Source organism: Gekko japonicus, unplaced genomic scaffold (assembly GCF_001447785.1).
Source record: "Gekko japonicus isolate JY-2015 unplaced genomic scaffold, Gekko_japonicus_V1.1 scaffold1305, whole genome shotgun sequence".
Lineage (NCBI taxonomy): Eukaryota > Metazoa > Chordata > Lepidosauria > Squamata > Gekkonidae > Gekko > Gekko japonicus.
Genome location: NW_015170318.1, coordinates 428,704 through 451,418, shown reverse-complemented (window position 1 = coordinate 451,418; position 22,715 = coordinate 428,704). Strand labels below are relative to the sequence as shown.

General features: G+C 47.0%; 3 protein-coding genes across 3 annotated transcripts in view; 1 reads left to right on the top strand and 2 right to left on the bottom strand.

Moving 5' to 3' along the window:
* The window catches only part of LOC107116171 (telomerase protein component 1-like), an 86,250-nt gene extending 75,099 nt beyond the window's left edge, over positions 1 to 11,151 (bottom strand). Inside the window, exons 1-3 of the mRNA XM_015418043.1 lie at positions 11,053 to 11,151; positions 8,080 to 8,376; positions 6,151 to 6,474 (exon numbers count right to left, since the gene is read on the bottom strand). Of these exons, the coding sequence (XP_015273529.1) occupies positions 6,151 to 6,474; positions 8,080 to 8,376; positions 11,053 to 11,151 (720 nt within the window). The remainder of the gene's footprint in view (positions 1 to 6,150; positions 6,475 to 8,079; positions 8,377 to 11,052) is intronic.
* Positions 11,152 to 17,254: 6,103 nt separating this feature from the next.
* Positions 17,255 to 19,285, top strand: LOC107116179 (poly [ADP-ribose] polymerase 2-like). The gene is made up of 3 exons (XM_015418053.1): positions 17,255 to 17,333; positions 17,575 to 17,693; positions 19,010 to 19,285. Exons 1-3 carry the CDS (start codon positions 17,262 to 17,264, stop codon positions 19,167 to 19,169), a joined length of 351 nt encoding a protein of 116 aa, XP_015273539.1. The 5' UTR covers positions 17,255 to 17,261; the 3' UTR covers positions 19,170 to 19,285.
* Positions 19,286 to 19,724: 439 nt separating this feature from the next.
* LOC107116170 (telomerase protein component 1-like) overlaps positions 19,725 to 22,715 on the bottom strand; it is a 62,151-nt gene continuing 59,160 nt past the window's right edge. Inside the window, 3 exon segments of the mRNA XM_015418042.1 lie at positions 19,725 to 20,255; positions 21,111 to 21,215; positions 21,675 to 21,793. Coding sequence (XP_015273528.1) covers positions 20,124 to 20,255; positions 21,111 to 21,215; positions 21,675 to 21,793 — 356 coding nt within the window. The 3' untranslated portion in view covers positions 19,725 to 20,123.

Below are 22,715 nucleotides of genomic sequence, written 5' to 3'. Positions count from 1 at the left end.
CTAATGTGGCCATTGCCCCAGTAATGACTTTGAGTACCTGGGACTTTTCTGTTTTGGTTCCACAGGACAAATGGCACTTTTTACACCAACTTCTGGGTCTTATGCAGGACAACGTCCTGGCAGATCATACCCTGAATTAAGCATATGAAGCTGCCTCAAATGAATCAGACTATTAGTGCAACTAACTCAGCATTGTTTGCTCCAGTTCTGCAGGATCTAAGGTAGACAAAGGTCTTCCTGCAATTCCTTAACTGAACTTGGGACCTTCTACTTGCATGGCACATGATCTGTCACTGAGCCACAACCCTTTTCTTAAGTGTGTTGGGCAACACCATATCCCATCTAAAACTCCACTGCCACCACCAATGCAGCTGTGTTTGCTTAATAAAATAAAATAAAATTACTGGTCGAAGATCTCCCTAGTCTGACCCCGAGATGCCTAAAAACAGACTGTCCAGGAGAATTTCATTCTTTGCTCCATAGTTGTATCAGCTCCACATTCTATCTGAAAATCCTCTAAGGCAGCTTTAAGCAAATCTTGAAGACTTGCCCTGTGGCCACTGCTGACCCACCATACAATTGGTTCACCAAAAAAGGATACCCCACCTTTCCAGTTCCTGCATCAAGCTGTAGCCGACTTATGTCAACCACCTTGGGTTTTCAAGGGAAGAGACATTCAGACATGGTTTGTCGTTGCTTTCCTCTGCATATTCAGTGGCCCGGGACTTCCTCAGTGGTCTCCCATCCCAATGGCCCTGCTTGGCTTCTGAGGTCTAATGAGGTAGGGATGGCCTGGGCCATCCAGGTCAGGGCAGCTTATATATCACAAAAAGGCCTAAACCACTCTGAGAAATCGCAGGAAATCCAATTTGCAGGATCATACCCTAAAAATACACATCTAAACTGTCCCATCAGGATCGCAGGGACAAATGTCCAGCCAATGGACAAAACCAGAACTACATTAAAAAGTTAGCATGAGCCCTCTGAAGTGCCATTTTTCACAAACCCTTTGAAAGACTACTTCAAAGTTCTTCAAACAGAGAGCATTTGACTCTTTACAGAAAATGCACGTAACATCCAAGTTGAGGGAAAGAAGAACAGGGACTGCTGCGAAGATCTAGGTGAGTGCCCGGGCTCACTGCGGGAGAAAAGATCCTTCAGGTATGTCCACCCCAGTCGTGAAGGTCTTATACGTAAGAACTAGCACCTAGAACTGAATCCAAAATCAATTTGGAAGCTAACACAACTTCCTTCAACACTAACGTAACGTACCCCGAATCTGTAAGCAGGTGAGCTACCACATTTTGGTACTAGTGAAATCTTCCAAGTGGACTTCAAGGGGAGCCCTACTTACAGCTCGTTACCATATTCTAACCAAGAAGTTATGATCGCCTGGATTAGCGTGGCTGAAATAAGCTTAATTTAGAAAGGAGAATCGTTTTCAAGATATAACTTGGGGGGGGGGAGACATTCTTTCCTTATCAGCCCCCAAAGTGCTTCTCAAAAAGTAAGGAAGGATTGTAAAGAGTCCCGAGGATTCTCACCGGAAAAAATAGCTAAATGTTACCCCGGCTACTCCAGTCAATGCTGGAAATGTAAGATGAATACAGGGACATTTTTTCACATGTGGTGGACATGTTGTAAAATTCAGGGATATTGGAAAATGGTTAGGAGAATAATTCAAGAAATAATGGAGAAGAATTTGGCGTTGGAACCTGAAATATACTTATTGAATATACTACCTAAGGGTTATAGTCAGCAGGATAAATACCTACTAGTATATATAATAACCGCTGCACATATATTATTGACCCAAAAATGGAAATTAGATAGAATACCGACAAGGGAAGAATTAATGGTGAAAGTGCTAGATTTAGCACAAATGGACAATCTGAGCCTGATGCTGCAAAATAAAAATGAAAAAGTATATTATAAAAGATGGTCAAGGGTATATGACTGGATTGAGATGTTAAATGTATGAGACTCTACAATGTATGTTAATAATGTTTTGGAATGTAAACCTTGTAAAATCAAATAAAAATTAATAATAATAAAAAAAGAGTCCCGAGGATTCTCATGTGGTCACTTCGTGATCGCCTAATGCTACCCATGATAAACAAGTCAGTCCCCTCTATGGGACCAATTTTTCCAAGCAGAATGACCTCCAAACATCTGGATTTAGCTTCAACTTGTGCTCCTCCCTCCATTTGATAACAGCATCCATACATTGGTTTAGGACAGCCATAGCCACATCTAGTTATTTAGCTTCTACGTTAAAAACACAAGAGCTGGGTGCCACCAGTATGTCAATGAGCTACAGTAGATCCATTTACTAGCCTCCTCTCTCTCTCTCTCTCTCTCTCTCTATGACACCAAACTCTAGAGCTACAGTTGAGCCATTTAACAGCTTCCTATATATATATTAAAAAGCACAGAGCAACTGTACTTTTTAAAGCACATATTTAAAGTCTAAAGTATGGGATTCTACATCTCCAAGAGGAATCCTCCGAGTCCACCTGAATAAACAAAAATGACCCAAACCATCACAGGATTGTGCCAGAAACTCTGCACCTGACTTTACAAATGATGTAACCGCACATCATGGCCTACTACGTCAAACAGATCTCAGAATGAGAAAAGATGTGTCTCCATATCCAAATGAAGTCCATCCACCTGTGCAACCAGTGGTGTTTCTGTCCCATGACCGGGCCTGAAGCCAGATGGAAATGAGGCAGGCTAAAAGGGACATTCAGGTATCCCTGTGTTTGCTCTGCCACACCCACTCCATAACCAGGCCCGTAAAAGGAGGATTATATAACCGGCTAGCCTATCCCTAGCCGCAGAGGATATCTTAAGTCGTGGCCCAATCACAGCACACTTCAAAGATTCTTGGAAATTAATGTATTAATTACCCTAGCCAGTAGTTAATTAATAAATTACCCTGGCCTGATCCCTTTCCAAGAACATTTAAGGAGCCATGGAGGGCAAGGAAGGGGCCTTCAAGACCATGAGGAACAGGGAATAGCGGCCTCCAGGTGGGGCCTGGGGATCCCCTGGAATTACAGCTCATCTGCAGGCTACAGAGATCAGTTCCCCTGGAGAAAAGGGAGGCTTTGGAGGGGGGACTCTATGGCGTTGTACCTCACTGAGGTCCCTGTTCTCCCCAGGCTCCATCTCCACATCTCCAGGAGTCCCCCAACATAGATCCGGGAAATCTACCTCTCCATCCTCCGCTGGTAGCCATGGGGAACCTGGCAACCCCAACCACATCAGTTATTTATTTATTATTTTAACTTTGACCCCGGCCTCCCCGCTGAGGCAGGCTCAGGGCGGCTTCCATAAAACCCAGTAAAAACAATATACAACTCGGTATAATATACAGCATAAAATAAACACAAACAATTCAAACAGTTGATATGTCGGTGGTGATACAGATACAGTAAAATGTGTTTAAAAGCACGTTCAGTGGTGTGTCTGCTCTAAGTAGCTGCGTTTAAAAGCATGTTCAGCAGTGTGTCTGCTCTAGGCAGCTGGGGCTGAGAATAAGTTGGTGCAGGGCATCGCTGATAACGTACCGCTCCTATTGGGACGCTTGCTGGAAAAGCTCCATTTTCACGGCCCTGTGGAACTGTCCAAGGTCCCGCAGGGCCCTGACCTCACCCGGGAGCTCATTCCAGCAAGTCGGAGCTGCCAGAGAGAATGCCCTGGTCCTAGTTGATGTCAATCTGGCATCCTTAGGGGCAGGGAGGGCCAAGCGGTTTTGTGACCCTGATCGCAGTGCTCTCTGGGGGACATGCGGGGAAAGGTGGTCCCTCAGATAGGCAGGTCCCTGACCATAAAGGGCTTTAAAGGTCAAAACCAGCACCTTGAAGTGAATCCCAGTTAGAGAATCTAACTATCTGTAGAACCCTGAGAAGAAGGTTCTTCCAACGCCTCTTTGAGGCACGGCACACTTTGGGGTTGTTTTCCTGACGAGGAAGGGCTGTTGAGTTCAGAATATCTGGAAACAGGAGAGGATTCTTTGCTGAGGAGGAAAATGAAAAACAAGTTCTTTCTCAGGATCCCCCCCCCCCCGAAAGGACACTGTTGACCTTCTACCAGGGAGATCAAAAGTCTACACTGTCACGCCCATGACATACACAATGTTTAAACTGTGGATGGTAATAATGGTTGGAAATTTTGTGCTTTTATCAATCCATTTGAGTCCCTTCAGCTATCCAGATTATAAACCAATTATTTGTGAATTAGATCCTTAAATACTTCTACTTCCACTATTGGTTGTTTGTGTATATCGAACATACATATGTATATATGTGGGTAGTAGCGGATAATTTATAACATTTAGTATCCTCCTCTCTCCCTGCATTCAGATTGTTCTGTATAAAGTAACAAGGCATTTCATGTAATGGTTTTGTATCTTGTTTTTATATGAAGTGTGGAAGTGAAACAGCTTTCCCATAAGCAATTCAGACTCAGTGCTCAGACCAACAGAATGCAACTGATCCCGGCCCACTTGTTGCTTTATGCCACCAGTATCATTAAATGCAACACTTAGCATAAGCCCAAACTGGACCAAGTAAGAGGGGGATTATTATCAGCAAACTATCTAGCAAAAACATCATGGCAACTGACCAGACCATTTTCTTCTATACAGTCAGGGTTCACACTTAACAGTGCCCATAACATCCTTAAATAATTCTGCTGAGTGAAGATTGATGCACTGGAGGTGGTGAAGAAAGTTGTCTTCACTGCTCCGCAGACTTGCAGAAGCAGAGCGTTCTGTCCATTTCAGCACAAGTCTTCCACACCATTTCCCTTCTCATTTCCTTGTTTACTAGGAAATTGGAGGACACAAAGCAGAGAATCTACTAGAAAGGAGGGAAAGACCACGGGGAACAACTTTGTCTATAGCTCCCTCCCATGCTACTGTTGTGGCTCCAAGACAGTCAATGTTGAGACTTTAAAAAATCCCTCAGGGAATTTAGGAAGTCACTTGGGACTCCTAACTGGTCTGCCATCCCTGGGCAAGGGAAATACCAAAGTCGACAGCATCAGATACTTATTTGACCATGTCAAAGGATGCTTATTCAGCCCTTCAAATCAGATTGCCAGAAATCTCCTTAGTAGTACCAGAAAAGTAAACCCAGTGAATGACCTCTGACGTGTGTTGGGCTCAATACGACTTGCGAGACAATCTCGTAGTTGCAACAGAGGTTATGAACTCATTAGCATGATCAGACAAGGTGGGCAAAGCACGGTTGTTGAAATCTCATTAGCTACCAGCCGAAGCATCCTCAGCAAAAGATCTGAGACTTCCTCTACCAGGGCACTCCTGGGTAAACCTGTTAAGACCCAGAACTTGTCTCTGGGACCCAACACAATGTACGCGCAATCAAAGCCAACCTGCTAACTGACCGTTGCCCAGAAAGGAAAAGGTAAAGTTGGCAGCACTGCCTGCCATCATTACATCACTTCTGCGGGAAAACCCAGAAGTGACAGAGGGTCACTCTAGGAATCTAGATAATAAAAGAATTGGGAGAAGGCAGTTTTCAGAATCCAGATTTTCAAAAAACAAAAGTCTCAGATTCAAACACACGTGGATCCGAATATAACCAGAGAAGTTCGTGGCTCCACTTCCTCCTTCCTGCACCCCGTCTCCCCCATTCCGTCCTTCTTCATCCAGGCAGGGCAGCTCTAGGAATCCAGAGCGGCCCGGTTTCCCCGGAGATAACATAATGACACACACAATGTCAGACACACACACCCCACGTCCTTGCCCCAAATGTCTTCCCAGTTACAAAACCTGGCAACTCTACCTGCAACGTTAATTACAAAAGAGAGCAAAGAGAGATATCACCCAGCAACCTTCACGGCCGAGTGGGGATTTGAACCTGGGTCTTCCAGATCCTAGGAAACCAGAGCAGGGAAAAGGGGCAAGATATCTCTCACCCTTTTCCTGTGTCCCTGATCCGGCTCAGAGGTCCTGCAATCACTGTTTACCCATAAAAATGCATGGCAGATCCATTCAGCAACTTATCAAGCTTGGCCCTTGAGAGTTTCTGCATCTGAAACCTCTCTCATGTATCTTGTGATCCCACCCTTGCTTTTGGACACTGCTTTTTATGATTTCCGGCCCTAGGCCATCCTTACCGTAAGTTGCAGCTGCTCCAGTGCACAGCAGGGTACGTGAGCCTCATTCTGTGTACTGCATTCCGTAGACGTCAGGGTGCCAGAGACATCCAGTGGACCCAGCGGGAAACTGAACTGTGTATTTGAAGTGTTCAGTGAGGATCGCAGCGGAGCAGAGGACACGACGGGACGCAGCAGGCGAGCTCTGGACTCCTCTAACCCCTGAAGAGTGAGAGAAGCCAGGGCGGCTTCCTTCAGGAATGGGTTCTCCAACCAGAGAGGATTCGGTTTAGAGGAAGGAAAATACGACAAAGATGTCTTGGCCTCGGCTGCGGAAAGCAGAGCCTGGAAAAGAAAGAATAAGTGAGAGGTTACTGGCAGCAATTCTTTTGCAGAATCCAGGAGCCCACTTAAGTCCTACTACATTCCATTATGCCTAAGCCCCACTACGTTTAATTTCCTTCAAGTCTTTGTATTCTGCATTGAGGCCTTCACGGGCTTCCTAGATGGAGCACAGTTATTTTTTAAAAAGTGATTCCCTATATGGAAAACAACAACTAAAAATTGATATAATTATACAAATCTATGAACCCATAAAGATTAAGACCAAAGACACACACACACATGGAAAAAACAGGGGAGACTATTAATTGATCAAAAAACAGGGGAGACTATTAATTGATCAAGCATTGCTATTGACTTCAGTGATTTTCTTTTTAAAAACCCTGATGGCTATTTATTTCATTTTGGAAAATGTATATGCCATTCTTCCGTTCCTAAATGTCCAAAGCAGGAATACCAGAAACCGTAATCAAAAGTCTAAAGAATGTACTCCACAGGTCTAAATCATTCAAAACACTTCTAAAGGCCTTCTGGAATTGATAACGGACATCAAGTGACAGGTGCCTGGGGAAACTCCTCTCTACCCAAGCCCTTGGAAAACCAACACCAATCAGAGCAGACAATAATGAGCCAGACTTGGTATAAAGCAGCTTCTATACATCCAACAGTGATGGACAAAGTGCAGACACAAATAGCATTTGGTGCTTCTGTAAGGATAATTCAAGAAGTCAGAATTAGGTGGGTAGCCGTGTTGGTCCAGCGGCACCTTTAAGACCAACAAAGTTGAATTCTGGGTATAAGCTTCCATGTGCATGCACACTTCTCCAGTAAGTACACCTTACTTCTGTACTACACACAAGCATTTTAACAACAGGAATACGTAAGTTTGTTCTCTCCCCACAATTAGGAAGACATACAGGGATAACCCAGATTTCATCACGGCTTCGCTCCCTTACACCAGAGGTAGCCAGTCATACTCCCTGTGGCGCAGACAGGAATTCTGGGAAGAGCACACCCTTCTTCCTGTAATATGTACTCGTACACAGAAGCAGCGGGACCTCACTTTGTGTGAATGGTACAGGAAGATGTTAAGGGCTTCTAAGTGCATTTGTTAAGCTGAAATAAGAAGACCAGGCTGTGACACCAAAATTCCAGGATGGAACCCTCACCATGGATTTGCTTTGCTTTGAGCGATGTTCTGGTATCATTTTCTCCTCAGGAATGTCACCATCCTCTGTCGTTTCTCTCTGGACACGATCTGCTTTCCAGAGGCCGACTTCACACACAGAATCGATGGCATCTACTGCACCCACAACAGTTTCCTGAGACTCAGAGATAATCAATTAAGCAAAGCTTGGCTTGAATTACACCTGGGCTGAGCCATTTACCCTCTCTAAACAACTCCCCAGATGGCTGTTTTATGATCAGGTGTGGCTCACTTACAAAAGCACTCTCCCAAAGCAATATTTCCCAAGATTCCTTCGGGAAAGAAAAACAAGGAGGCCAGGTGACTAAACCTATCATGGGTCATACAGACATCTGCATTAGTCACTCTATATCAGGGCTTAAAAAAAAAAAAAGCACTGTTAAGCACGGGCTCAGCTTTACCTGCTCAGGGACCCAGCTGGGGCACCTGCAATCCAAGACGCTCAGAGCAGAAGGTTTTGACAGGTGGTCCGATGAGGCCTGGCTCTTGGTGTTGGGAGGTTTCATTGAAGCGAGCCACGCAGCAGAAGGAGTAACAGGCTGCAAGAGACGTGCCTGGGACTCCCCCAGACTTTGGAGAGTGAACGAAGCGGGAGACGAGGCGTGAAGGAAGGGGTTCTCCATGCAAAGGGAGCCAGCACGGCCCACAGCAGAGGGATCCATAGAGCTTACGGGATCCACAACCAGATGCTCAGACACCTGCAGGAAAGCAGTAGATGAAACACGGGTAACTGTATCTCATGTTTACAGGCAATAGTTGCAGGCAATGGCACCTTCTGTTCTGGAACAGAGGATGTTTGGAAAGTTGTGCGCAACTCAGCTGTTTACAGATCCATATTTAATTTAAACCAACTGTTTACAGATCCATATTTATCATACTTACGATATTTCATGGGATCACCGTGGCCCTTGGTGCTTTTATCTATTAGGCACTTCAAGGCTTAAAATGTTCCTTGATGGGTCTGTGGGAATGCCCCCTCCCAGGATTGTAGCCAGAAATGCTGTAGGCCAGGCGGGAGGGAGCTAAACAGAAGTCCCTGGGAAGGAGAAGGAGAAGAGATTGGATTTATACCCCGCCCTTCACTCAGAGTCTCAGAGTAGTTTACAGTCTCCTCCCCTTCCCCTCCCAACAGACATCTTGTGAGGTAGGTGGGGCTGAGATAATATTTGTGTGTTTACCTTTACCTTTTATTTTGTTCTTAACGCTGCTTCTAACAGCAAACATGAAGGGCCATAACCATCTGTGAGACACGGTCACGGCCACCTACAGAGAAGGCAGAGGTTTCTACAAGCTACAGCAAACCCACGGTCCATCGGAAAAAAATATATTTGTTGATAAATATAGAAAAGGGGGGGGAAAGAAAAATAAAGGTTCAGTGAGCACTGAGCATTCTTACTGGTCACCAGAAGCCAAAGGATTTTGAGGGCAGTTAAAAGCCAGCTAGCAGACAAAAAGGAAAAAAGGGGAAAGGGGAAATTATGCCAATAACATCCGTCTTCACATCTCCACTTCCATCTCTCATAAAACAAGGAGCCAGTCCTGGGTTTCTTCCACTTGAATGGAGTAGGCTGTGCTCACCATGGCAGCCATTTTGTACTGTGTCGCCTACTCGGTTCTCAAAATCCCACATGCTCACAGGCTCAACCAGATTTGGGACCCTTGGTTTGTACCATCCTCAAGAGGAAGAATTAGGGTTACATCCCCTGTCACTGTATCTACTTCCTATTCTAGGAATAGCACAGACTCTCCTCACAGAATCTTTTTAACTCCCATTGGCTATATCCCATTATTAAGCCTTATGGAGACTGTAGGCTGTCTGTTTTCACTGCCATGCAGGTCTCTCCTGGGACCAGGCCGCACCATGCCCTGCTCCCAGTTCTGCACACAGATCATGACAGGGCCTTAGAAAGCATTACCAACAACAAAGCTAGTGAAGGTGATGGTATCCCAGCTGAGCTATTCAAAGTCTTAAAAGATGCTGCTGCTAAAGTGCTGCACTCAGTTTGCCATCAGATTTGGAAAACTCTACAGTGGCCACAGGATTGGAAAATCCCAAAGAATCCCAAAGAAGGGCAATGCCAAGGAATGTTCAAACTATTGCACAATTGCACTCATTTCACAGGCTAGCAAGGTCAGGCTCAAGATCCTACAAGCTAGGCTTCAGCAGTACGTGGATAGAGAACTGCCAGAAGTACAAGCTGGGTTTCGAAGAGGTAGAGGAACTAGAGATCAAATTGCCAACAGTCGCTGGATTATGAATAAAGCATGCGAGTACCAGAAAAACATCTACTTCTGCTGCTTCATTGACTACACTAAAGCCTTTGATTGTGTGGATCACAACAAACTATGGCAAGTCCTTAAAGAGATGGGAGTACCAGACCACCTCACACATCTCTTGAGAAACCTGTATAAGGGTCAAGAAGCGACAGTTAGGACCGGATAGGGAACAACTGATTGGTTTAGCATAGGGAAAGGAGTACAACAAGGATGTATATTGTCTCCTTACTTATTTAATTTATATGCAGAGTACATCATGCAAAATGCCAGTCTGGATGAATCACAAGCGGGAATTAAGATTGCTGTTAAGAAATGAAAGGGAATGGCTGTGGGGGGGGGGATGGTAACCCTCAGAATAGTCTTACAGATGATTAAATACCTTTATTGGGGGTTTTGTGGATTCCCCAGTACACTAATTGTTTTCACTCCTAGGAATCAATTGCTTTTGTATTTTGAATAAAATAATAATATTGTTAATTGGGTTTGCCTGTTTCCTTTATAAATGTATATCTCCGGTACCTGGCATTACATAATCTTCTTCGTGGTCTCTGTGCATCACACTTCTGGGATATAGTGCGCCTGCGCCGACCCCGATCGGTATTGTAGAAAGCTAAAAGGGATTTTTGCGGCCACTCCCCAGTCACGTGCCGGGCTCCAGTGCGCACGACAGGGGAGGGGCACAACGATCCCGCCAGTTCTCTTCTGACCGCCACGCTAGTAGGATCTCCTACGCCTCGGTCTGTAAAAAATTTGGCTTTTGGCTTTCTCTCCTTCATTCTTGGACTTTTTAGTTTAGTGTTCATTAGGTACTTTGGACTTTATTTCTGCTTCGGCATATTTTTCTGCCCCCCCCCCCCGGCCTATGGCCAAACAGTGGGGCTTTTTAAAAAGGTGCTGGAAGTGTGGTAGTAAAATCGCCCCCCTGACGGACACTCCCTTTGTTTATTGTGCCTGGGGGAATCGCACCGAGTTGACTCCTGTGCCCACTGTGCGAAATTCTCTCCGCAAACGAGGATTCGAGCGGCTAGACTTCCTGTGGCTCTACTGGAAGTGGCTCTTTCGCCAATGGCATCGTCACAAGAGACTTCTGAACACACCTCCATGTCGACCCCTGCATCGGGATCGACGGCTGTACGGTGGTCTCCCGTCAATGGGCCATTTCGATGCCAACCGATCTGTGCTGAAATGCTCGACATTCCCATGAAACAAAAGAGCTCCTCTGACAAAACCCCATCCAAAGCGGTAACTCTGTTCGGATCCGCTTCGCTTGTTCCGTCTCCACCCCCTCCTCGCCCAATTCAACTAACGGATTCCGAACAGGACACGAAACTGACGCAGGTCTTTCGTTCTTCCAGTGTCGAAAGTCAGCACTCAGAACGAGGAGCAGATGCTGGGGCACCTCCATCCCCACATGGCCAAATCAATCAATCAATCAATCAACCAGGTGCTGGGGCTAAGCAACAGGAGAGAGAAATCACCAGGGGAGAGGCAGATTGGTGTAGTGGTTAAGTGCGCAGACTCTTATCCCGGAGAACTGGGTTTGATTCCCCACTCCTCCACTTGCAGCTGCTGGATGACCTTGGGCAAGCCGTAGTTCTGTCAGAGCTGTTCTCTCAGAAGCAGTTTCTGTCAAGAGCTCTCTCAGCCCCCGCCTACCTCATGGGGTGTCTGTTGTGGGGAGGGGGAGGGAAAGGAGTTTGTAACCCGCTCTGAGACTCCGAGTGAAGGGCGGGGTATAAATCCAGTCTCCTCCTCCTCCTCTTTGTGCCACTGACTGTAAGCTTCTAGTAGGTACCTGGCCAGCTGAATGCCTGGATGGAACTGGTTAAAGTTATATGGAACCTCCAGCTCCACAAGCACTCCATCTTTAAACTGCAGGTTGGTTTTGAGATGGAGTGATATTCACCTTGATAGGATGAGCTACAGATTTCGGCAGGGTGGGACATTATGTATAGGAACCCCATTTCCTCCTGCAATTGAGGGCTCTGCTCCAGACACAGATAAACACAAATTAACCGGATGGGGTTATACACAACCTGTTGGATGCTGTCCATCACCCTGAAGGACTTGCCCAAGAGGTCAAATGTATGTCATTTCTTTGGTAAATAGAAAGGGCAATATAGGCAGACCGGAAGAGCTAAGGTCATGACACCTCTCGGTCACCCGCCCTGGCACACGGAGGTTCTTTGAAGTCGGAGGGAGGACCCTTTGTGGATGGGCTACAGCCCCTATGCATATCTGTGTCTGTAGCTGCCCTTTCTCTCAGCTGGGGCCGGCCAACCTTTCCCCTGCTAGGCTTTCTGTGCCTAGGAGTAAACAGAAACCCGGAAAGTTAAGCTTTTTCCAGCAGGTAAATGCAAGGATGGGGAAAGCTTCACCTGGTGATCATAAACTCTGTCATAAACAGGAAGTCTGCCGTAAAGAGGTGTGGGGGGGGAGTCCTACTACCCTATTAATAGAGTCTAAATGGGATTTTATTTACCTCCCTGCCTGTTGCCACCAGTGGTCCCTCTAAGCTGAGTTAGTGTGAGCTGGCTCACAGTTTTTTAGCCTCCTGCTCACACATTTTTGCCTTAGCTCAGGAAGGAGGGCTCCAGAGCAAGCTAATTTATGCAGGAGCCAAATCGCTCGCTCACAACTTTAATGCCAGGAGCTCACAGAGTAGAATTTTTGCTCACAAGACTCCACAGCTTAGAGGGAACATTGGACTTGCCACACATTAAGGGCCAGGACATTTTCTCCAGGCCTATTGGCAACTCTAACAATGAATGGCTAAGAATTTGCAAGTGGTTTTCCATCGGGCCTGATGAAGAATTATATGTAGCCCAGTAGCTGGTTTGTCTTTTTACACCGTTGAATAGTTAATTACATAAGGCGTATTTCCTTTCTTTCTATTGCGTGTAACTCTGACAACTGTCATTGCTGAAGCAATGTTACTCCATCACAGCCAACATAACAAAAGAGCGCTGCAACATTTTAAAGACCTGCAAATTCATTGTAGATAAGCTTTTACGGCTTCAAACCACTTTATTTTACAGAAATTAACATTGTAAAAAGTTAGACAAAACAAAGAATTCCAGCTAGTATGACACATTATGTTGACAATTAAGGTTGGGTTAGCTGAAACTTTTCATTGCCTGGAGGTAAATTAAAGCTCTATCAAAGGGATAGAACAATTTTTTTCCTCCAGGCCAGCTGGCATCCCTAGGGGCTGGAATGGTCATTATAATTGCTTACTGCTTATGCAGCCTACTCAATATTATAGAGGGACTTAGGGTTGAGGCCTGGAAACCCACTGAGAAGACCGGGAGGGTGGGGACAGGTGCACCGCTGTGTGAAAAACCAAAAGTGACATCATGATGTTGGGGGCGACACTCTGGGATTTGCCAGAACTCTAATGTAGAATTTTGTGCGAATCTCTAGAGCATCACTCCAATGTCATGACATCCAAATTCTAGAGCATCACGCCTGGCAGCACGTCACTTCTGTTGTTGTGTTCTGCTGGAAAGGACCTTACATGCTGGAGCATGATGCCAATGCATCCCCCCCCGATCCCCCCGCCACTGACCTTTGAAGCTCTGATGGGGAACAGTGGGAATTGTCAAGAGCAGAAGACCTGCCTGCCATCTATGGCACCTTACAGAGCTTCATGGACAATAAACAGACGGGTCCCTGCCCCCAAGGAACTTATAAAATATGCAGCAGACAATTGGGGAAAGGAGAGAAGCAAAGAGAAAGAAGCAGTAGCCGGGAATGAAGGTGAAGGAAGGAAGCCAAAGGGTATGCAGGCAATTGGGTCTCAAGGAAGCAGAAGTGGAACTTTGTATGAATTCTGGAAGGGAGTTCCCAGTGTAGGAGGTAGTAAATGTGAATGGATGGGTGTGACTGGAAATGTTCAGGTAGCCAAGGGTGGTAGAGCAGAGGTCACTGGACAGGAGGGGCAATAAGAAGAAATAAGGGGCAAGGGTTGGGGTGGAATGGTGGCCATAGAGAACTTTGATATAAGGCTGATTTTGGATTTCTCATCTCGGCTCTATCAGTCCAGAAATCCTCTTTTCAATTTCATGTCTCCCTTGGGTGAATCAAACCCGCAGGTCTTTATTTTTGCCCTATTTTCTGTTTCTTGGTGTTGAATTTTTCTTGGAAAACAAGTGCATTTTTCAAGGTTGTGTGCCAACAAATAGTGTTTAATGTGTAACACTATTTATCAATGATATACCCAAATATCTAGAGGGCTAAACCAGGCAGTACCTCTGCCCCAAGCTCAGCTGGGGCTTTCCCAACCGGTGTTCTTTTTACAGACAATAAAAGGACCAGCCCAGACAGTTCTTGGATATCTGACATTCCCAAGTGTGCTGGGCCCCGATTTGGCTTGGGAACACAGCTTGTGTGGGAGAGACCTTCAGCTTGGGGAAATGACACAGGAAAGAATGAAAGAATGCTGAATTCCCTCCTCCCTGCATGCTGAACTCAATGGTTGCCATCTCCAGCCCAGGAAATTCCTGGACATTTGGGAGAAGTGTCTGTGGAGCCAGGAATTTGGGGAGGGATTTCACCTAGAATCTATGATATTAGATATTGCCCTCTGAACCTTCCGTTTTCTCCAGAGGAATTCATCTCTGTCATCTGGCGATCAGTGGTAATTCTAGGAGACCTCCAGGCACCACCTGGAGGTTAGCAACCCTATTAAATCCCCCTGCTGACTCAGCCACCAAAGTGCATGAGAACATTAGTTCCCGACTTCATGTCTGTCTGTAAGAAAAGAACACAGGCCCACAGCCTGACTTGTGTCAGGGGAAACACCTCATTTAGCCTCAATCTCACCCAATTGCCCTCTCTTCCCACTTGTTGCTCCATTCCAATTCCTATCCTGTCTGGCTTTTGTCCATTTGGGCCTTGTCCATCCCCAGCACAGCCTTTTTTTATTGGCCAAAAGTGACTCCCCTTTTCCTTTTTCAGCAGCAGAAAAGCTGGATGGACCCGACCCAAGTACCACAGTAATAGAGTATAAAAGCTGTACACCACGGTCACAAAATACAAAAGAATCTCTGATACCAAGGACGGTTCCACACACTCGAATGGGGCACAAGCAGGGCTTTTTTGGGGTGGTGGGGTGGGGAATGCACCGGATTCTATTAGATAGAATATTCTATTAGATAGAATATTCTATTAGATAGAATATTCTATTAGATAGAATATCATAGTTCTGGAACCTCTTCAACAATTTTTTAAAAAAATGTTTACAAGTTCTTGAGTCTTGCCGGTTCTTCCACCTCTGGGCACAAGCACCATGATTCAAACACCCAGTTATAACTGTGGTCAAGATAATGTACTAAAAAATGATATGTTCTTCTGTTCTGACCCTGTTCCGTTCCCCGTCTTTCCTGAAACTGATTTATTGTGGAACAGCAGAACAATCTCTGTGCAGTGTGGATGGTCTTTGTGCTACTGTCTCGCAGTCAAGCCTCCATCTCACCTTCACTGCAATTTCTGGGCAGTGCAGCGAGTGCTACGGCAGTCCAAATGTCAGAAGAAGTGTTGACTGGCTTTAAACACCCTTAAGAATTAGCGTCATCTCTGAGTGTTACTTCTTTGGAGGAAAAAATGTAGCAAAACAGGTGCAAGGTGAAAAAATATTTATTTAGTACTTGTGGATCCCTACGCTTTTCACAGTTCGCTTTGTCAGGGGATCGTTTCCAAAGTTATTCATGTTCCACCTTGAGCAATAAGATGAGGAGAACGTTTGGGTTTGGCAGGGAGATTTTGTAGTTTCTAGCTCAGTGTTTGCTGTTTTGCAGTGACTCATCATCTCTCCACCCCTGTACCACTAGGGTTAGGCACGCTTACACACCATCAGTTTGCCAAATTCTATACCAGCCTCTGCTCTCATACCTAATGGAGTCTTGGCCTGCAGACCAGGGTGGCCACCAGTGGGGGATAGGGGAGTGGGTCGGAGCCTATGAAGCCTCTCTTGCAGGTAGACCACCCTCCCTGAGAGCTGGGGGGGGCTCTATTCTCATACAAATGATAGACATTTTTTTGTGGGGTGAAGAACCTAGGCCCTGCAAAATAGTATCGTTTTAAGATAACTTGTTGGGGATTTATTTCTTCAATGAAAGATGGTGGAATTCACAGCTACTGTTCCGTGCGGCAGCTCTTTCCTTATGTGGACAGTCGCCTGTTATTTGGGGTTAAAAGAAAGGCCACTTTTCCTATGTTCTGAGGCACAGTTGCTTCACATCTAACAGCCGTCACCCCTTATTAAAAATATTGGTGGTTTTTTTTAACCCATTAAGGCCTGTGGATGGTAGTAACTTGAGACTGCAAAGTGAGCCTGTGGCCCCAGACTGGCTGAAGGGGGGATTCTCCTCCCCTCTGGACTCTCAGTTTGGGGTTCCTGGCAGCGGAGGCTGGTTTGTCATTCGCTTGCTTTTGCCCCCCGAGGCCCTGGGTGAGATCTGCATCGCCATCAAGCTGGTGCAGTCACAGCAACTGGCCCTGGAGCACCCGCTGGACCAGAGCTACTGCAGACTGAGCTGCCAACTGCAGCCCTTGGAGCGGGACGCCCTGAACTTCCGGGTGGGTTGCGAGCAAGGAGGGGGGACCCTGCCCTTGCTCGGAAAGACCTTTTGGGGAGTGGGTCCCACTCCGTGGCTTCAATTCTCTCTGCTTCTCAGGTATTAGAGCGATACCTGCTGTCCACCCATGCCCCGACCCACATGGATTACACAATGACCCTCCTGGAGGCCTTCGTGCTGGACAAGGGCAGTTCCGCCTTCCGCTCTGACCTGCCCAACCGGTGAGTGGGGCGGGGCTGTGGCTCAGGGGGAAGAGCCTCTGCTTGGCATGCAGAAGGTCCCAGGTTCAATCCCCGGCATCTCCAGGTACAAGGACCAGGGGGTAGGTGATGTGGAAGACCTCAACCGAAGAACTGAGAGCCACTGCTGGTCTGAGTAGACAAGACTGACCTTGATGGACTGGTGGTCTGATTCAGTATGAGGCAGCTTCCATGTTTGAATGGGTGGAGCAGAAGGTAGGAAAAGGCCTATACTTGGACGTGTCATCTCCGGTCCTTCCTTCCCCCTTCAGGATGCTGCTGTGGCACGGATCCCGCCTGGGAAACTGGGCCGGGATTTTGAGCCAGGGGTTGCGAGTGGCACCACCCGAGGCTCCCGTCACAGGCTACATGGTGAGTCTCCCACATTCCCCTGCTCTTGGATCTGTTCACACTGCGGCTGTCCCCGTCTTCATGGCCATGTCTCTCTCTCTATTTCCCCAGTTTGGGAAAAGGATCTATTTTGCTGACATGTCCTCTAAGAGCGCCAATTACTGTTTCGCCACCCGTGAGAGAGACATTGGCCTACTCTTGCTTTCAGAGGTGAGACCCGCTGCCCTTCCCGAGCTTCTGGGGGGGGGGGGAAGAGTCACAGTGGCTCATGGACACGCCCACCTCCAATCTAGCTGTCGTCTTCTGGCCTGCACAGTTTTCCTGTCTCCACCTCCCTCCCGTTGCCCCATGAATTACGATAATTGCCCAGACACCGTTCACGTGTTCAGCTTAAGGTGTTCGAGGGCCTTACGCTCGTGAAATCCGCACTCGCCTTCTGTCCCCCTTGCAGGTGGCTCTGGGCGAATGCAACGAACTGCTGGAGGCAAATCCCGAAGCCGTGAATTTGCCGCCCCACAAGCACAGCACCAAAGGGCTCGGCAAGCTGGCCCCGGCCAACAGCACCACTCTGTGAGTTTTCCCGGGAAGGAGCAGCATTTGGGAGGGGCGGGGGGAACTGCTGCGACTATATCAAGTTTTAAAATGCAACTGTTTCTACTTCTCGAGAAATCAGATGTAACCTAAACAATGCTTAGATCTGGAGGCCAAAGTAGGGATTGAGCAAGATTTCCACTGTGCCAGGAGTGCCTTGGGCTTTTCGTTTCATTTGCTAATGGAGACTGAGCACAGTGCTGTGAAGGAGACGCCCTGTACACTGCTTGATATAGACCGTATAGGCATACATTTTGTGTGTTGAGGGGAGATACGTGGTATGTGGCAAAAGCCGCCTGCTTCTGCACCCCTCTTTTCTGTCTCGTTATTAAACATTACTGTTGCACAGCTAAACCACTACCGCCACTTTCTGTCACTGAAGAGAGACAGTGAGTTCACAGCAAAAACACACAGCATGAATGCAAGAGAACGCTCACAATTTTAGCACTCTGGTTATAAGAGAAGGAACAGATGAACTGATGCACCTTAGCCGTGTTCATACTTGTGGCCCTCGTGAAGAACGTTTGTGCCATAAATCCTGCTCTTTCTGCCCCTGCCTGTGAGGTGAGACAGATGCCAACCAAACAGGGCCTTTTCCTTGCTGGCACCTTGTCCTTGAAACGACCTTTCCCTTGAGGCTCATCTGTTGCCTCCCTTAACTGTCCTTCGAGCATTAGGCCAAAACGTTCTATTTCCACCTAGGCTTTTAAGCGAGGGGTTCCCTCCGCGTCTACCCTGAGGGCTGTTTTGAGCTGGCGTTTTAGACTCCTGGAAGTTTGTAATGCCCCTGACTGATAATTCTTATGGTGTATTGTTTTTACTTTGTATTACTTTGTATTGTTTTTACTTTGAGAGCTGCCTCAAGCATTGTTTATAGGGTTGCCAAGTGCCATCTTCCCCCCCAGCGGGGGACTTTGGGGGGGGGGGCGTTGTCCGAGGGGGTGGGGCATCTCCGAAGTGATGATGTCACATTGGGGATATTTACCCGCCCCACCCGCCTGTTCTTCCAGTGCGCCGGCTCCCTGCAGTTAAAGGGGCCCCTTTAACTGTAGGCAGCTGGCGTTTCCGCGCGCCCGATGAGATTGGGTGTGTGGCCTGCAGCCACCCCTCTCCATCTTCTCTCTCAAGTGAGGAGGGAGGGGAGTGGCGGTGGGTGTTGGGGCTTGGAGGCGGGGCTTCCCCCTGCGGCGGCAGGTAGAAGCTCCCCAAAAGCGGGGGACCCCTGACAAACCATGGGGGGGGGCTGGCAACCCTAATTGTGTGATATGTTTTTCCCCTCTTTCCTTCATGGGCAGGCATGAGGCTGTTGTTCCTATGGGTCCAGTCGGGGAGACAGGTGTGGTAAACCCCCACGGCTACACCCTGAACTACAATGAATTCATCGTCTATGACCCGCAGCAGGTGCGGATGAGGTATCTCCTCAAGGTGCACTTCAATTTTACTCAGCTCTGGTGAGAGCGGGCAGGTGAAGACTGACGGAAGGAAGACAGATTCTTTTCCCGCCTTTTTGAGTGCCTTCAGCTAGAGGGAGACTTAAAAGGATCAACCCCTTGCTGCTGATTGACGTTCCTCTGACACAGTTTAAGAGAGCACCTGAAGTCCTCATTGGGGGGGAAGGTGGGTTAAAAATGCCACAAATTGCTGCTTCAGTAAAACGTGATCTAAGCTGCTGGACTTAGAATTGGACTCCTGCTAGCAGCTGGCTGTCAGAAATGGGCCCTGTGGTGTGTGTGTGAGGGCAGATGAGGAGACTTATTTCAAAAAGACTGGAAGGTCTTCTCTTTTTCTCTTGCTTGTTATGTCCTGAATTTTCCTGCATTGGGGCAATATTATTTTAAAACCTGGTTAAAATAAAAAGTGTTGGTACTGATAAGGCTGCACAGAGTTCTGCCAGTTTCCCATCTTCCAAGGTGCCAGTACTAATTATCAGGGAGAACAACTACAAAAAAGCCCTGCAAAAATGCAAGGTTTAGTTAAGATCTGCCCATCGATTGCTGTAGACTTTATTGCATTTTGACTGCAAGGCAACCCCATTCATATAATCGGTCACTAGCACATCAGTTTCCTACAGTGCCATTCTACTCTCCACACAAGCTAAACCAAGGCAGGCCACAGGCAGGAGAACAACGAGGCACAAACCCGACACTAAGAACTGCAGCAGTCGGAGACCAAACATTTCCACCACTGCTGCTTTCAGCATATTAACTTTATTCATCTCATCTTTGTTCTCGAGCTGTTTGGCCCCAACACAAAACGCACCACCAAATCAACCAAGATGCAGGACTTGAATGTGTTTTACGTTCACCCTTCCAACTTGGAAGCACGGAATGGCTGGCTCCGGAATGCAGTCGTCAGCCGGAATTGTAGCTCATGCGAGGCAGATAAAGCTGGAGCGTCTCTTCCTCCCTCTCAACCGCTGAGGCTGCTCCACTCCAGGAAGTAGATGTTGCCCAGGGTGTCGCCCATGAGGAAGAGAGGTGGGTCCAACAGAGGACAAGGTTCAAGGTGGGAGATGGGGGCGTGGCATCGGAACTGACCCAGCTGTAGCCCAGACAAAACAAATTGATATGCGGGATAAGGACAGGGGCAAGACTGAGGGAAGAGAATGTGGCCAGATGATAAAACCTGGATCTGAACAGGACTTAGTGTTAGCCACCGTTGCAGGTGATGGCGGGGTCGTACAGAAGTGAATTTCCTCCATTACAACAATTCTATCTGTATAGAAAACTCAGTAGCAGAGGGAAGAGACTTGTAACCTAGTTTTCTTGATGTGCTAGTTTCTATAGGCAGGGTGTTTTTTTTTTAAATGGACACTGTATGAGTATGCCCTGCTGCAGACTGAAGTGGTACAGACCAGATCTTGGGTGAAAGTAAACAGGGAGAGAGCAAGGATGGACACACAAGGTAAATGGGCTGTCCTTCCACGACAGCCATAGGACAAGATGGCTTGGTCCTCCTGAGGTAGCCCCCAGGCATAGTTGGTACAGAGGAGAGGTGGGTAAAGGGCAAACCTAAAGGATTGCATTATATATAACTAGGGGTGTGCACTTGGTATATACTGAGCTGAATACAGATCAAAGCTCTGTATTTGGCTACCTAAATAGCCATGCCTGAATAAAAGCTGATATTATTCGGCTTTTATTTGGGCATGGCTAGACGACATTTAAAGAGACTGCTGCCACAATGGCATAACTCGGTAAGCATTTAAAGTTTAAATCCCATATATATATATATATATGTGTGTGTGTGTGTGTGTGTGTGTGTATTGCACACCCCTATGTGTAACTTCCTACAAAGAACCCTGGAAACCGCAATCCTATGTTGCACTGGTGGGGATACTCTAAAAATGCAACCTGTGCAGTGATAAAGGGGCTGGTCCCCCTTGGGGTCACTTACCAGCTTCATTGTGCTGCTCTCCCAGATTTTCACATCCCGGTCATGGGATGCTGTTACAATCTTGTCTCCAAGGATATGGAGAGCTGTAATTTTGTTGTTGTGAATCTAAGAAAACAATAGACACAAGGCTGAAATGGCTACAAATAGGCAAGTAATATGCTGGATGGGCACAGAGACCATTTTAAAAAAAAGATAAAAGATGGCTTGGTCCCACTTGTGGTACCCTGGTGAAGGAAGTCCCACACTTTAAAATACAGAAAGGCATGTTCAGAAACACTTAAGTTTGCAAGGTGAATGCAAAAGGCCCTGAGGACAGCTTTAGCCCATCAAAAATATGTGGAACAAGCATCGGGATCTAGGTACCGAAACAGCAAAGTCAGGTACCAGTGAAAACTGAAGATGCAGCCTGGCACATATGTCCTAACCCCCATCAGCAGTCTCAGTGAAGTCCAGGCGAGGTTTCCATAAGGGGACCACGCCCCAAAGCAGTCAAGGATTCAAAATATGCTCCAATCCCCATCCTGGGTCCCTTTATCCCATCCAGCACAGCTGCTTCCCCCTCACCTTTCTCCTCTGCTGCCTGTCAAGCACCCACTGGGAGTCGGGGTTCTCCGCTCCCTCCTGCTGCTGCCGGGTCTGAGTCCACAGGGCTCCTTCAGTGTCCGCGAAGAACAAGAACTTATCTGTTGTAAAAGGAGACAAGCATTACTGATGTCACCTTCTGCCCACTTCTTTCTTTCCCGCCCGTGCCCTTCATCTGGATCTGCCCCGTAACCAGCCAACAGCGCATGCAATGCCAGTCACCCCCTGCAGTCCTACACAGGGCTGGTGCGAAACTGACAGCCAGCCTCCCACTTAAGAACCCGACTGCGTATCTGGCGGTGGAAACTACTGTCAAGTCACAGCCGACTTATAGCGACCCAACAGGGCTTTCAAGGAAAGAGACAAACAGAGGTGGGTTGGCCATTGCCTGCCTCTGCGTAGCCACTGACGAGATCAGGAGAGCATGGGCCGTCCAGGTCGGAGCACGTATTCCTCTCCTCTGATTAAAGCTCTTTTGACCAAATCTCTCGAGAGGTCATGCACCCTCCCCCTCTGATAAACGTCATCGTCGAGATTTCATACCCAAACAATACAGAAAATTTAGTGACAGTGAGGATAATATTAGGAGATCTATCGGATAAAAGGGAGTGAGATTATCTTATAGTGGGTTTAAAAGGAAATATTGTCCAAATCAATGTTCCCTCTAAGATGTGGAGTCTTGTGAACAAAAATTCTACTCTGTGAGCTACTGACATTAAAGTTGTGAGCAAGCGATTTGGCTGCTGCATAAATCGTTTTGCTCTGGAGCCATCCTTCCTGAGCTGATACAAAAAATGTGTGAGCTGGAGGCTAAAAAACTGTGAGCTAGCTCACACTAACTCATCTTAGAGGGAACACTGGTCCAAATTGTACTTTAAGAATTGGTTCCTGGGTGTGGCATACAGGGGGCATTCCAATAAAAAATGCACCAACGTACCAATCTTCCCTAAAGAACAGTCACACAAACGCTCTGGAAAAGGGGGTCCTTGTTAATCCACCACTCATAACGGGTGGGGTTTTAGC